Source organism: Podarcis filfolensis, assembly GCF_964270895.1.
Source record: "Podarcis filfolensis genome assembly, chromosome: 9".
In the NCBI taxonomy this organism is placed as follows: domain Eukaryota; kingdom Metazoa; phylum Chordata; class Lepidosauria; order Squamata; family Lacertidae; genus Podarcis; species Podarcis filfolensis.
In genome coordinates this window covers 77,743,650-77,759,149 of record NC_139610.1, presented here as the reverse complement: position 1 = coordinate 77,759,149, position 15,500 = coordinate 77,743,650, and the positions used below count along the sequence as shown (strand labels likewise).

The following is a 15,500-nucleotide window of genomic DNA, read 5'->3' as shown; positions in this document are numbered from 1 at the left end:
TTGGTTTGATCTTCTTGCAGTCCATGGGACTCTCAAGAGTCTCCTCCAGCACCATAATACAAAAGTATCAGTTTTTCGGCGATACATACATACATACATACATACATACTGGGACAACCATAGCTTTAACTATACAGACCTTTGTTGGCAAGGTGATGTCTCTGCTTTTTAAGATGCTGTCTAGGTTTATCATTGCTTTTTCCCCAAGAAGCAGGCGTCTTTTAATTTCGTGTCTGCTGTCACCATCTGCAGTGATTATGGAACCCAACCAAGAAAGTAAAATCTCTTACTGCCTCCATTTCTTCCCCTTCTATCTTTATGATATATGGTTCATTTACCCATGTACACAACCTGAGCTCCAGAGGTCTTGCTTCTCCAATAGGCGCAATAGCTTTGGATCCAAAACAGAAATCAGCCCTGCTCTCTGACTCCTTCCTACAGTTGTCACAGGCTTTGTCAGCACATCACAACTCTGGCCTTATGTCCCCTGCTAACTACCTCTCTGGGCTTTATTTCCTGAATGACCCACACTCAGGAAGCGATGACCAATTTGGCCTGGCTTGTATTGTTAACATAACCACTTTATCCAGGGGTTCAGTGCCTGGAACAGTTTAACTCCCCCAAGCCTGATTCATTCTGTTATAGTATCCAGGGATTTAGGATGTCTTGTACCCCACAAACTCTTAGCAAGGGGTAGGTAGGTAGGTAGATCACACACAGAGAGAGACAGCCCCCATGCCTCTTTTCTGTTGGGCTGTGCAAGGTTAATGGCAGCTGCCTCTTTCTGCTCCAGGGGCTCTACTTCCAGACCATCAGCAGCTTTGAAGAGATGTTGCAGGCCCTGCTGCTGGAAAACCGAAGCCCAAGTGAGCTGGAGCACATGATGGAGGTATGACTGAATGCAAAGGAATGCAATGGCGGTGAGGCAAGCAGCATGATCCTTTGCGTGCTCATCAGCATGGGAGCTGGTGCCAGAGCCCCTCACCTGCCCGCCTCCCTGGGCCCCAATGCTGGGGGTGTGCACCTAGAGAGGGGGCAGCGGAAGGAGCTCTGGCACCTCTCGTAGTTCTCAGGCTCTCTCCTCTCAGGCCACACATCACAGGATGCCAAGCAGATCTCTGAAGGGGGGCAGGGGGTGTTCAGAGACATGTTTAGTGACATAAATCATTTGTTTTCCAAGATGCAGAGGTGACTGCTAATATGCTAACAGGAACAAACACACACCCAATTATTGGTCCTGCTAATTCTGCAAAATCTGACGGAAGAGAAGTGCTGTCTGCAACCCTCAACTTCAGTCCCAGACTTCAGCCAGGACACATTTCCTGAGTTTCCCCTTTGTCTTCCAGCTCATGGAGCCCTGGATGAAGGCAAAAGTCAACCATGTGCGAGAGAATGCTGTGGAGACAGCCATGAAGCTCTTGAAATTCGTCGCTACAAATTTCCACTCCGACGTGAGTATCGGCAAAGTCTCCTTGGGCCCAGAATAGGCCTCTCTTCCTCACACGCTCCCGGCCAGAAGCCCAGCAGGGACAGCCCTGGGGCAGCTGAGCCCCCTCCTCATTGCCCCCTTTGTCCACATATGGCACGGTGCCCCCTGGAGCCCATCGCAGCGCCTGGCAGAGAGGGGCAGAGGAAACCTTGGCTCCCTAGGGAGGAAAACAGGCCCAGGATGGTGCTGGGCTGTTTGCTCCAGCCCCGCGTGGCCTGAGGACTCTTCTGCCCCCCTTCAGTGGGGAATTGCAGAAGATGTTTCCACAGCGGTGGCTGTAGCATCCAGACAAACTTCCAACACTTTGGGCGTTCAGGAGAGTTAGCTCTCTTGCACGACCAGGACTGGACTTTTCTGTGGTGGCTCCCCAACTGTGGAATGCTCCCCCCTGAGAGGCTCACCTGGCAACATCATTGGATGTCTTTACATGTCCTCTTTATCCAGGCCTTCGCCATTAAGCAATCTATGGCCTGTTACATGTGGGTGGGTGCTATTATGATTATTTTATTATCATGCTGTGTTTTATTATGCTCTGTATTATTATTATTTATTATGCTGTGTAAATTAAGTTCTTAATATTGTACACTGCCCTGGGATCTTTGGATAAAGGGTGGTTTATAATTTGAATTAATAATAATAAGATGGTGGTGGTGGTGGTGGTGAAGATGATGATGATGATGATGACTCAGGGCGTTGGTAGAATCCATGAAGGCCTCTTTGGACTCTGCATGGGTTTGTGGAGGGGGGAGGTCAATGCTCCCCTCAAGCAGACACACTCAGACTCCCCTGGCATTTCTCCTGAGCATTGATCCTGCCCAAGCTGCTTCCAGACATGTGTCCTGTGGCGTTTGGGTCGCCGCAGTGGGCATCCCAGTCCATGCACAACAGCAGGCAGACCACCTTGAAGCCCGGAGGGTGCCTTGCCAGCAGCTCCTTCCCTTCCCTTCTGTAAATCAGTTCTCAGGGGAATTCTGCAAGTTGGCTCATCTGACAGCTGTCCTGATTACTCTGTGCAATGATCCGGTGCAGCGTATCAGTTCCTTTGCGGTGCAAGGAGTCAGTTGCCTCTATGAGGTCCTGCTGCGTCGGCAAGGTAAGACATGGGGGATCTGCCGCCGCCACCACATCTTTTTAGCTGTGCTTCCTGAACTGCAGGGGACTGGGCTAGATTGCCCTTGGCATTGCTGCCAATGCTACAATTCTGTGATTCTTTGCTGCTGTGCCCAGATAGTGAGTGAGCCAGAGGCCACAGTTGCCCATCGCACCTGCAGGGGGTGAGGGGTGTCAGCCGTGTCAGACTGATTTCTTAAAGGCCATCATTTGGGTCCAATCCACATTTACATTGGTGTTTAGGGCACTAAATGACTCAGGCCCCAAATACCTGGAAGGCTGCCTCCTTCCGAGATGTTGCGTGGAGGGAGCCCTCTTGGTAGTTCCTCCACCTGCAGAAGCTGGAGGTTTGGCCTGGGAGAGGGTGTTCTGTGTGGCGGCCCCTAAATTGTGGAAGTCCCTCCCTGCAAGGGTGTGCCTGCCTGGCATCTTCAATATGCAGCTTCTGGCAAATGCTGAAGTCGCTGCTGCCCAGAGTGGTCTCCTCCTTTTCCCTCTGTTCCTTCAACAGCGCTGAAGAAGAGCAAGCAGAAGAGGATGAGGTGGTCAGTGAGGAGGTACTCGAGGTCCCAGGAAGAGGATGGCTTTTCTTTTCTGATTCCAGAGAGCAGCTGGCACATGGCCATGGTATGGTGACAAGTCCCCTGGCGCACAGAGCGACAAACAGCTCAGCCATGGCAGCTGGTTTCAGAATCCAGCTCTGCGTGTCACCCAGACAATTCCCCCAGCCCTAGAAAGTGTGTTGGCAGCAGCTCTCAGGGGCCTCTGCAAAAGCAGCAGGGGGCCTCTCAGGATGCGTTGCCCCCTGCACAGCAGAGCAGGGACCGGGCACAGACACACAAACCCATGCCACCCCCTGTGGAGCCATGAGAGTGGGTCATGGTGGTGACAGCAGGGGTGCAAAGCCAGCATTAAAGACCACAAAAAATGTTGGACATGATGGGAGGAGGGAGGGCCTAACGCCACAAGCCAGGTTCAGGTGGTGCCCTGCAGGTGCCCTGCACCTCACTCTCAGCAATGGAAATGGCCTCACGAGGTCCCAAGTGCCCCCCACAGGCTCCATACCCCTGGGCCTCTGTGCATGGGCTCCAACTGAATCCCATGCCAGCCCCACCCCAATGGCATGGATCCCTGGTGGTGATGTGGGGAGAGGGGCCTGGCACTTGCCTGCAGCAAAACCATCGTTTTGTCCTTGTGAGGGTCAGGGTGGGGGTTCACGTGGAGCAGCTGATGGGCAGGCACCTCCAGATTTTCTGGACTATGATCTCTGATATAATAATACTCCAGCCTGGCCAAGATTTGCCCAGAACAAGAAGGTTCTGCTTGGTCCTTCTGACCATGTGGACAACCACACAGCATCTCCCACCAGTCATGGACCTGTGCGACACCAAAATTCGGCTCCCCACACCACTTCTTGCCTTTCATTCTCCTGCAGCACCCCCAAGACTCTTCACCCAGCGGCTGTGCTCCCCTAAATCCACCTCTGCTCACACAGCCTCATACCTGCAGAGCAGCCGTACTCTCACTGCCTTCCCAAGGGGATGTAGATCTAGGCTTTTAAGAAGGGAACAATTATGCGTTTTTTATGGGATGTTTAAAATGAGAGCAAAGGGTGGCAAGGAAAAGGCGTCCACCATGAGCTGTTTGCTTCTGAAAGAAGGCCCCAAAGAGGCTGCCTTTATGCCAGGCTGGGCATTGCGGTCCCTCAGGCTCACTGTGGTCTGTCCTGCGATCTTTCATTTGCTACTCCCTGGTCCTCTCACCTGGAGATGCTGCTGGGGTTGAACCCAGGACGCTTCCAGAGCAGGGAGGGTTCCTGGTGGGTCCGGCCCACCATTTTACCTTTTACTCTCCCCCTGCTCTTTGCAGCACTGTGAGGACCACCTGTTCCCGTCTCAGCTGACAAACTTCCTGCTCTCCGTTCTGGATAATCTGAGAGGCTCCAACCCTGAGCTGCTGCAGGCTGCAGAGGAAGTGCTCAATGCCGTTCTGAAGAACCATGCAATGAAGGTGGAAAGGGTGATTATGACTATCATTCTAGATTTCTTTATACTCCACCTTTTCCCCTGGTGGGACTCAAGACAGCTTGCAGATAAAACCAAGAACAGCTAAAAATATAGAAAAGTCAGTCATCAGAATGCAGAACACTGATAGAAGTAAAACTCTATGCATATATAAAGTCTTTTAAAACCATGCAAGTAATTACAATAAAAGCAGCATGGCACCAGCCCTTTCATTAAAAGCAGTCAGTCCCCCAAAGCCTGTTGGAACAAGAAGGTCTTCACCTGCTGGCAGAAGCACAACAAGGAGGGAGCCAGTCTGGCTTCTCTGGGGAGGGAGTTCTAAAATTGCCTGGGAGCCGCAACCACCAAGAAGGCCTGTCCTGCCTCCCCACCAAGCATGCCAGGGAGGGAGGTGGGACCAACAGAAGGACCTCCCCTGGAGACCTCAGAGCTCAGGCAGGTTTGCGTGAGGGGATTCCCCTTTTCAGATAGCCTGGAGCTAATGGTCAGAAGAGTCCCTCAGCCTGGGAGCCTCTGCTCCACCCTGCTGGCTCCGTGACTCCAACTGAGGAGCTAGAGCTGCCTTCCCTTTGCAAATGATGAACCCCACTGAGACACAAAAGCCAAAAACGGAGTGTGTGTGTTGAGGTCCCACATAAACCAAAGAGCATTTGCACCCAAACATCTCTGGCGCTGGCCAGAACAAGGAGCCTTGGCCTGACTCCTCCCCTGAGAGCCCAAGGGGCACCTGGGTTTGGGCCACACTTCACAGGGCAGAAGCTCTGCTGGGCCGCCTTCAGCGCTTCTCTTCTCCCAGGTGAAAGACATCGTTGGTGCCATCTACCTGTGTCTGCAGCAGCGCCAGCACTCCTGCTGGACCCGGAAGGTGGTGCTGAGGGCCTTGGCCTTCATGGTCCCTTACCACATGGAGGAGGTGATGCGGAGCTGCCTGTCCTTCTCAATACCTGTCAACAGGTAGGCTGCTTGATTCTCTGGGTAACCGTGGCTAGGCTGCCCCCCACAGCCATGCTCTGCTCCCTGCTGCTGCTCCTCCCAGGGGAAGCCGCTGACTGATCCTGCATCCCGCGGGGCTGACTTCACAGGCACGCCAACGAGCTCTGGACAGTGATGGCTTCTGGCCCCCAGGTGGCCATCCAAGTCCTGCAGCTCCTGCTGAAGCACCTTCAGGTCAAAGATCCCCTGGAGAGCAACGAAGAAAGTGCCACCATGTCTCTGGCTGTGAGTAACGGGGCCTGGCCTGGCTGTGTCCCACTGACTGGCGGGTGGGAAGCTGGTCTTCTCTAGGCAGAGGGCCCCTCCCTCTCTCTTGGGTGTGAGCACTGGCACTTGGAGACAGGCGACAGTGGCGTGAATGGCCTTGAAGGGACATGGCATGTTCCAGAAGAATAAGCTGCTGGGTGCAGAGGCCCAGTGAGGACAAGTGCCTGGCGCTCCTCTTCTCCAGGCCATGAACGTCATCTACGAGACCTTCCACATCCCAGGATACCGCAAGGCCTTGGCAGAGATGCACCTGCAGTTGTTCATCCCGTTGCTCAAGCAGGTCCTGTATGTGATGCAGCTGGACTTGCCCGACTCTTTGAAAGTCAGGCAGGAAATCCTCCTCAGAGAAAACACCAGCGCCCTCAGCTTCCAGAGGTACCTGACAGGATCTGTAAGGGAAAGTTGGCCAGGCTGGTCCCCAGCAGGAAGTGGTGTGCGTCTGTTGTGGGGGGGGGCAGGGAGGGTCCTGCCCTGCAGCAGGAAGAACTGGGGGGGATGCAGGCAGGGCGGCCTGTGTGGTGCAGCATGACAGGAGGTCCTTCTGCCTGCTCCATGGAGGCCGCCCCCTCCAGCTGGCAGGAAAGAGCTGATGCAACAAGTGGGTTGGGGCTCTTTGTGCGGAAAGCGGGGAAGGAGGGGCCTTTGAGTCCTGTTCTCAAGTCGTTGCTAAATGCAGCGTCTCCTAAAAATGGGAAGAAGCCTCTTCCTTTGGACTTGGGAGCCGCAGGCAGGAGTGGCACAGATGGAGTTCACTGGTGCCTGGAGGAGGCTTCTGGCTTTCTCTTCCTGCCACATTCTGCTCAGAAATGGGGCAGCAGAGCTGGCTCTCAAGACATTTTGCTGCATGAGGTGAAGGGCAAGGTGGTACCTTCCCCCCAGGCACATACAGATGCCCGTTGGATTGGCAGGCGGATCTCACTCCAGTGCTGGTGAAAGGACAGCATCTCCCACGCACTTGAGGGCCGAAGGCTAGCATGGCGGCTACAGGGCAGGCGATGTGGCCCTCGCAGTCCCCTCCCCTCAGCCCCTGCCGCCTGAGGCACCTGCCTCTCTGCCTCATCACAGAGCCAGCCCCAAGGCAGTATCTTGCGGGAGGAGAGTTTGGGGGAGTTCTGGGGAGCTCTGACTCCTGGTGGTCCCTTGCAGAACTTCGGTAGAGATCATGAAGAACCTCTTCTCTGTGGCTGGAGACTGGGCCGTCTATGCCTGCATTGAGTTCCAGCAGGGATGGATGGTGCTGAGCACCCCGGATCGCTTCTTGCAAGGCACTCGCCTAATGGCCAGGTGAGGGAAAGCCCTGCCAGGCAGCTCTTCCCAGGCCTCCTTCCTGGGGGGTGCAGGTCCACCTCGGCTCCCCGGCTCCCCTTCTCCGCTGCCTTTGCTCCTCCTCCCCACTTTGGCCCTCCCCAGACATCCTGCCTTCTCCACTTGTCGCCTGAGCAGGGCCATGACCGAGTGCGACAGCCCCCAGATCCCCGGCATCTTTGGGGAAGCGGCGCTCATCCTCAACAGCGAGGAGGACGAGATGAAAAAGATGACTGCGCTGGCTCTCGTCATCGAGGTGAGGCGGTGCCAGGGGGTCAGAGGGGCAGCTGCCAGCTGGATTCTTCCTCCCACCCCTCAGAAGCCCTGAGTGGTCAGGGCAAGCGGAGGGCTGGGGAAAGGGGTTTCTCGCAAGGATGGCCCTGGAGCCCAGGGCAAGTGGGGGGGGGGGCTTCACTGAGTCGTTTCTCGCCTCCTCTCAGGCTGCCTCTTGGCGTCTCTGTAGGAGGGGGTCCCATCAGGGCTTGGGGGTCCTTCCGCTCAGCCTTCCCTCCTGCCTCTCAGTTCCTCAAAAGCCCATCCGCTGTCAAGATGATGAACCGGTTCAGCCTCCGAGACCACCTGGAGGAAGGATCAGCAGCCGCCAACCCCATCATCAAGGAGCTGTGCCTGAAGGGGCTTGGCAGCTTTGTCTTCCAGCCGGCAAAGGTGAGGGGGGCCCCAGGAAGCAGCTGGAGCTTGGAGGGCCCCAGGGGCTGGAGAGCGGCCTCATGCTCTGCCCCCCACAACAGGGCTTCCATTTGGGCCCCTCGTGCTCAGCTCAGGTGAGGCTCCCTCTGGGACACAGCCTCCTGGAGGGAGGGAGGGAGGAGGTAGCCTCTTCCAAGAGGGGGTGGCCAAGCAGTTCCAGCCCCTTTGCCCCTAACCCCCAGGCCAAAGGGAGATCCTGAACAAGCACCAGGGAGAAGGAGCAGCCAGTGTCCTGCCAGCCTCTTGCCAGCGCAGCTGCAGCAGACTCTGGGGGCACGGGGGGGGGGAGTTCAGCTTTTAGCCAGGAAAACCCTCTCAGATCAGGAGTCAGCAGGACTCCCCCAAAAACCTCCTCCGCTCCTTCAAAGCCTTTGCTTCCTGCCTCACCCGGCCCCTGGTGGGTGGGGGTCTCCCTGCCTTCGCTCACTCTCCTCCCTACCCGCATTTTGGTGCTCTGCCAAGGCAATAAATACTTCTGGTCAGGACAAAGCTGGGGTGGGAGAAGAAGCAGTTGGGAGGCTGTCTGAGCAAGGGGGGTGCTTGACACCCCTCACAGATGAGGCTGGTGTGAGTGGCGGATGCTGAGCCCCCCCAGCCCCTCCACCCTCTCTCTCCCCCCCCCCCAGGTCAAGGTTCTCCGTGAGGAGCTGCCCACCCTGATTGGCTCCGTCTTCAGTGGCCACGAACAAGACATCCTGCAGGGCCTGCAGGACATCATGACTGCCATCTACGAGATGGACGGCCAGGGGATCGGGCCCCTCTGCATGGACCTAGCCCTTAATGTGCGCTCCTTTTTTGAAGATGTGAGTGGGGGACGTTTGGGGAAGGAGGATGTTTGCAAAGGCACAAGGCCAGGCAGCCAGCGCCTCGAGGGTCAGGGTCAGCCATGAGGGTCCCTGGCCTCCAGGGAGGGGGTGGGCCTGCCTCTTCTCCTCTGGCCACTGGCCTTTGCTGCTGCTTAGACACCCAATTGAGGGCAGAGAAGGGAGCCTGGAGGCAGAGACGCTTTCCCCTGAGTGCCTGGACAGGTTCAAATGCTGTTTTCACTAATATCTTCATTTTTGTGCACACTTTTGCCCAAAGTATGCATTTTGAAAACATTGGTTGGAGAATTGCATCACATAATTTGAATATATGTGAACTTCAAAGGATGGTTCTGTTCTCACATTGCTTTAGAAAGTGTGGATTTGATTGATTTGGCTTCAGGTGCAAGCCAAAATGCATTTCTCCTCCACCCCGATCCCAGTGGCCACCGGTTAAACAGCGCTGGAGAAGGCACAGTGCCCCAAGAGCTGGGGGGCGAGAAGCACCTGTCACCCAGTGCCCCCCCGACCCACCTTCCTGTATCTCCACCCTGTGTTGCGCAGCTGTCCTGGCCCTGACCTGGGTGCCTCTTGTCCGCCTTGGTGTTCCCCCTCCCAGGAGCGAGGCCCCGTCCGTGCAGCATCCATCTCCCTGTTTGGGCAGCTGGTGATGAAGGCCAAAGAAGCAGACAAGCCTCTCCTGAGGAAGGAAGTCCTCTACAGCCTCCTTTCTCTGCTGCTCCACCTGAAGGACCGAGACGGCACAGTAGCCATGGCAAGTAGCCTCAGTGCCCCCGAGGGAGGGAGCCCAGCCCTTTCCTCAGATCTGCAGGCCCAGCACACTGGCAAGGCCAGCGCTTTGGGGCCATGGACACCTGCTTTGCATGCAGAAGATGCTTTGCCTGGCAGCATCTGCAGGGAAGGCTGAGCAAGACCCCTGCCTGGAGCCAGGAGAGCCATTGCTGCCTGTCAGTGTGGGCAGCACTGAGCTAGGCAGACTTGATAGTCTGACTCACCGAAAGGCAGCTTTTGGGAAACTGCTCCCCTTACATCGTGAGCAGTCGAGGACTGATTGACACTTGTCATTTAATAATGCATTATTAAAATATGACACCAGAGGGTGATGCAGAGCAGCAAGCCTCTGACAATGGGAAACTCCTTTTTTTAAAAAAATTATTAACATATAAAACACATACATATACATTTACGCAATACACATACACAACACACTACCTTATTTTCATAACATAAAACATACCTACATTACTCTATATACTACCTACCTATACTGTACACAGAAGACAGGAGTGCCTGGCATGCTCTTGTCCATGGGGTCACGAAGAGTCGGACACGACTAAACGACTAAACATACTGTACATATCATCATACCTACACACCTCACGGACACCCACCAAGTGACTTGACTTCCAGCCATTCTTGTTACACTACTTTATTTTTCCATCTAGCTTAAACGCATTTCATTATTTCTTTAATCTCTTCTTCTATCTTGACTTTACTCTCCTTTCACTCTAATCATTTTCTGGATTCACTCAATATCTGTCAGATATTCGTGACAATGGGAAACTCCTATTAAGCTTTATAGAACGTTTTAATTTAAGACGTTTAGAGCATCAATGTAGATCCAGCTGGAATCTCCCTTTGGGCTGAGGGAAATGGGCACCACTCCACAGGGCAGCCCCCACCCAGAGGGTCCCAGACTCAATCCCTGCTGCCTCCCAGCAGTTTCTGCTAAGGCCACTACCTGAAACCTCGGAGAGAGCTGCTGGTCCGTGCGGACAGTCCTGGGCTGGTGACTTGGCCATGGTGAGCTAGCGCTCTTTCTTCCTAGCAGTTCTCCTGACCAAGCAGCCTGAATCTGGGCAGCCAACAGGGAGGGGAGCAGAGAGGGAAGGAGATACCGGCTGCTGGCAAAGTGGGGGGAGCCGTCCTCTGGAGCGTCTCTTTGGATCAAGTGCAGCTGCCTCTCCTCCTCCCTGGGTGACCCCCTGGCTTTCCCTCTGCTTGCAGAGCTGCAAATTGACCCTCCTGCACTGCGGGGTCTTCCTCGGGTGGGCCCACCTGAAGCTGATGTTCCGGAGCCTGGCCTGGGATGACTCCCGGAACTGCGTGGTGAATGTGTGGAAATACCTGGTCAGTGGGGCACCGGGTCTGAGGTTTGGTTCTTCAGAGATAGATACAAAATTATTGGCATTCATGTGTCTCCATGCCCCCATCCGGCCACATTTTTCTCATCCTCCATAATGACCCCCATCATGCTCAGCAGCCCCCTCTCAGCTTCCCAGCCTTTTTTATTTCCTCCCTGTCGATGTCTCTGAAGCTGCCCCCAGTGCGTCCGCATCCTTGAATTGGCCTCCAGAGCCACAGTCTTCTGCTGCTGTGAGCGAAGGAGATGCACAGCTTTGGGGCTGGAGGGCAGCTGCTCTTTTTCTTGCAAAGGACAAACACAGGAGAGAAAAAGGACCCTTCCCTTCCCACAGGTGCTCCCACCCAGATAACAGGAGGTTTCCAGATTAAGAGCTTGGCAAGCTGTGCTGTTGGGCATAGGAACCAATTCCTAGGGGCTGAGGGGTCTTCGCCCCCCGAAACTATTTGAGGGTGCTGGGCCTTCCCAAAGTTAATGGGCATTGCCATTCAAATGGTTTGGGTGCACCATGTCATGTGGTTGATTATGCAGGACGGGACTTTCCTGCCCCCCACCCATATTTTATTGAGGTTGGCACCCCTGCTGTCAGATGTGGCTCTGCCTGTCATTTATCTGTTTGATTTCCAAGCTGCCCCTCTTCATTTATGAGAACAGGGCCTTCTCTGCAGTGGCTCCCTGTCTGTGGAATGCTCTCCCCAGGAAAGTTCGCCTGGTGCCTTCATTATACACCTTTAGGCTCCAGGCAAAAGTGTTCCTTTTTAAGCAGGCCTTTGGTTGAATTGATTGACATCCTATGCCCTTTTAAAATGTGCCTGTTTTTGGAGGGGTGTTATTGGGTTGTTTTTATTTTAATTATATATATTGTGGTTTTTATGTTGATCTTTTATGTGAACTGCCCTGAGACCTCCGGGTATAGGGTGGTATATAAATTACCATCATCATCATCATCCCAGGACACTTGGACCAGGCAGGCAACTGGGAACGGGGAGCCTCTGGCCCCAGCAAGGAGGGGGGGTTTGAGTCCAGATTAGGAGGCCAATTCAAGGACACAGCCACACCAGAGCATCTCTGGCACAGATTTTGGGACTGGTGTGGGGGACCGCTGGCCCTCGAGATGCCGCTGAGCTAAAATTCCCATCCTCCCTGGCGTTGGCCATGTTTGGTGGGGCTGATGGGAGTTGTAGTTCAGCAACATCTGCAGGGCCAGGGCTTCCCTTGTGTGATGCAGTAGGCCCAGCCCTGCCTCTCACCAGGGAGAGAAAAGAGCTGCTTGCTTGGGAGTCTCTGCTTCCCCAGGCCCTGCAAATGGCCAGCCAGTCTCCCTAAAGGTGCACCTGGCTGCTGGGGCTGCAGCACCAAGGGGCCACATCCTGAAAAGGCCCTTGTTGTGTTTCCACCTTGGTTGCGCTGCTTGCTTAAGGAGCAGCAAAGGCTTGTCAATAATCATTCTTTATTAAATGTATATATCCCCCTTTGCCCGCGGATCAGAGGGCAGGTTAACCTGCCTGTAGGAACAGACTCAAAATCGAGGAGGAATCAAAGCAGCCTCCGCAATCCATGCCAGCCTTTTCTGTCTCTGCAGATGAGGAACCACCACGATGACATCCACGTTTTTATATCCCAGGCCTTGGGATACCTCCATCACCCCCAGGTAGAAATAAGTCATGCAGCCGCCAGATTCACAGGTGAGCAGAGAGCAATGCTCCTCTCCCCTTCTGGGAAATAGGCCTATTCTGAGTTAGCACTTCTGCCAATGCAGCTGGATGCCCAAGTGCCCCCATAAACCTTCACTATTTGACATTAGTTTGTGGCTGAAGAAAGGGAGCACAATGCAGTGTGCTGGACTCCCTGCAGGATGTGTGGTGATGCATCCCTGGGGTGACAGCCCGGCCAGTAAGAAGGAGCCCAGGAGACAGGCAGTGGGTGGGCTCTTGCCTTCACCCCCACCGGGGGGGGGGGAGCAGAATCAGGGCCAGCGGGAGCCTCAGGCCTCCTGACATTGCCTCACCTCCACTGACATGGCCTCCCCTCTTTCTGAGACCCCTTTCCCAATGTTTATTGCCTTAATCTGTGAATGAGCCGCACAAGGATGAATAAGCCTTTGCATTTGAAATGGTGCCTTCAGACTTGGGTGCGGGTTTGGGCTTGTAGATCTCTCCGCTTGCAAGTCCTTGGAGAAGCAGCCCAAACTGCCTCGTGTTCCTCTTTGTGTAGGTCACACTCTCAACTACTACAGCTCTGAGCTGTCAAAAAACCTTGAGCAGGAGGACATTGTCTACCTGAACAAAGGTAAGGGGGGAGGGGTGCCCTTCCGCTTTGCGCACTTTGGGGAGGAAGACCTTCTGGTGCAGGCCCAGAGCTACAGAGGCAATGCCCGCCCCCTCCACCAGGCATGAAACAACCCATCGCTTCAGGCGTCTTGCGGAGGCCTCTTTCTTGTGTGTCCCGTCTCTCCCTGACCCGTCAGATTTGACCCTGTTGTTCCTGCAGTCCATCTTCTCTCTGCTTTTATAGTCATGTTTCACTGGTTGGTATGACGTTGTGTTTCTGCTTTGTTATCTTTATCTTGTATTTTTTCATGTGATTGAGGGACTTTTAAAAGTCAAACGACTTAGAAATGCCGTAGATGTTGTTGGGCTCACAGCTCCCATCCTCTGGGCTAGAGGATGGTGGGGCTGCAGGGCAGCAGCATCTGATGCCCCCCACCCCATCTCCATCTCCAGGGGAAGGAAAGCCCCTGTAGCTGGTTTGGGGTTAGACGGCCAGGGCTCTGCCTCCTGCCCCAAGAGCCAGACGGGGCAACCACAGAACCCGAGTCCCTCTGGCCACCTCAGTAGCAGCTGAGAGTCAGGATGGGCCCCCTCAATGCCTAGCCCCATGGATCCGCTGTGAAAGCTCCACTGGAGGGAGGCAGTGGAGGATCAAGCAGCCTCTGCCTCCCTGTGCAACCCAGAGGCCACCGTGAGGGTTGTGGAAGGGGTTCTCCGGTGGCTGGTGCTGCTCCTGCTCCCAGGCCTGTGTCCAGAGCGAGGGCTTTGTGAGGCTGACCTTCTCCATGGGTTTCTATAGGACTGCAATCCTAGCCAGGGTGAGCAACATCACCGTGATTGGTGGCAGCCAGGCCTTGTTGGAACCGCCTTGTGACCAGCACACCTGCTTTGCTCTAGTTTTCCAGGAGTTTGAGTCCAGCCCAGATCCCATCATGGTGCACTTTGCAAAAACGTACCGGGTGGTTTTGCAGAAGCTGTCAGTGAAGCGGAGGTGAGCTGTGAGGCAGGCGGGTGGGTGGGTGCCCTCAGGCGCCAAAGACACCTTGGCCAACAGAATGGGGAGTGTTCGGGGGAAAGTGGAGGAGACATTAGTGGTGCCAAGGGATGAGCAGGATGTGTAGTGGGGGTGCCTGGGCAAGGGAGCAAGGGGGGCAGATGAATGGGTGCAAGGCCAGGGACACAAGGCCAGTGGAGGGAGGAGCGAGGCTGACCAGGGCCACAGGACCAGCCGTCCGCAAGAAGCCAGAGGATGGGAAAGGTGCCTGGAGAAGCAAAGACTGAAGTGCCATCTACCCTTCCTCCCCTCCAGGCTGTCAGGTGCTGGAGAGAAGAGCACTCCAGAGACCAAGGGCAGCTCTGCAGGTGAGACACAGCCAGCTCAGGTTCAGCAGCCTCTTCTGCGGGATTCCATCCCTTCCTTGGCACAGTCACAGGCCTAGAAAGAACCCAGACTCACCCCTCCTCCCTTTGTAACAGCCCTGGTTGCTTCTTTGCAGGATAGTGACCACCAGGCACATGGCGCTCTCCTCTGTCCCCTTTTCAAGAGGGCAAGAGGCTTCTGCGGAGTAGGTGGATTGGGCCCAGACCCAAGTCCTGCTCTGCTCACCATCACCTTGGGGGGGGGGTCTCCCTAATGAGGCAATGTGGGAGTGGCTGCCTGGCTGGGGGAAAGCTGAGCTGCTGTGTGGCTAGAAGTGCTGGGAAGTGGACAGGCTGAGGTTAACCCCTTGGGTCTCTCTCACTCTCACACCCCAAAGGGAAACTGCTCAGCGAGTGTGACAGCAGAGCGCCCAGCCCAATGTTGCTGCCACCAGAATCGCCAACGCCACGCCCCCCACTGCTGGAAGGGACGGCATTTCTGGGCTTGGAAAGTCCCAGGAGAGCCAAGCGCAGCATCACCCAGCGAGGTATTGCTGGCGGGGGGGGGGGTTGGGGGCTGGCTCAGAGATGCCTCAGCCTCCAGGGCAGGGAGGGCCAGAGGACAGTGTTCAAGCGGCCCTTGCTTGCTTTGGGTTCCAGTCTTCCTTACTCCTTCTCCCAGAACACAGGATGGTCAAGGGGGCTCTTCATGCCAATGCTGCCCTCTTTGCCCCATTACAGGGAAGCAGCCCACCGAGTCCAGCCGAGGAGACCGAAGGCATTCAGCTGAGGCCCCGGCTGGGATCTCCACTCCTTCCAGAAGGACCGCCAGTGGTGGGAGGAAGCAGAGCCCTCCGCATGCAGGTGCCCACCTGAGCCAGGTGGACGGTCGACCATAAAGGTATCGCTTTAGGACAGTCTCTAGGCCAAGTGTGCTGGGCCTTCCCTGGACTGATGACATTGGGGCACCTGTGGGCAAAGAGCACCCAAAGGAGCCATGCCACGTCA

The 15,500-nt window shown here is 55.2% G+C and overlaps 1 protein-coding gene across 3 annotated transcripts in view; it reads left to right on the top strand.

Moving 5' to 3' along the window:
* Positions 1-15,500, top strand: part of LOC310742634 (maestro heat-like repeat family member 5) — a 45,503-nt gene that overhangs the window by 27,909 nt on the left and 2,094 nt on the right. The window contains exons 14-33 of one of the 3 annotated variants that reach the window (XM_083572061.1): positions 794-889; positions 1,347-1,451; positions 2,447-2,582; positions 3,111-3,226; positions 4,469-4,609; positions 5,420-5,577; positions 5,706-5,841; positions 6,068-6,258; positions 7,030-7,167; positions 7,327-7,444; positions 7,711-7,854; positions 8,523-8,699; positions 9,319-9,474; positions 10,728-10,850; positions 12,446-12,548; positions 13,078-13,152; positions 14,031-14,124; positions 14,443-14,495; positions 14,891-15,040; positions 15,234-15,393. In XM_083572061.1, the coding sequence (XP_083428187.1) occupies positions 794-889; positions 1,347-1,451; positions 2,447-2,582; positions 3,111-3,226; positions 4,469-4,609; positions 5,420-5,577; positions 5,706-5,841; positions 6,068-6,258; positions 7,030-7,167; positions 7,327-7,444; positions 7,711-7,854; positions 8,523-8,699; positions 9,319-9,474; positions 10,728-10,850; positions 12,446-12,548; positions 13,078-13,152; positions 14,031-14,124; positions 14,443-14,495; positions 14,891-15,040; positions 15,234-15,391 (2,568 nt within the window). In that variant the 3' untranslated portion in view covers positions 15,392-15,393. Of the gene's footprint in view, positions 1-793; positions 890-1,346; positions 1,452-2,446; positions 2,583-3,110; positions 3,227-4,468; positions 4,619-5,419; positions 5,578-5,705; positions 5,842-6,067; positions 6,259-7,029; positions 7,168-7,326; positions 7,445-7,710; positions 7,855-8,522; positions 8,700-9,318; positions 9,475-10,727; positions 10,851-12,445; positions 12,549-13,077; positions 13,153-14,030; positions 14,125-14,442; positions 14,496-14,890; positions 15,041-15,233; positions 15,394-15,500 lie in introns of all 3 variants that reach the window. The other 2 variants (XM_083572060.1, XM_083572062.1) reach the window with 2 other exon arrangements.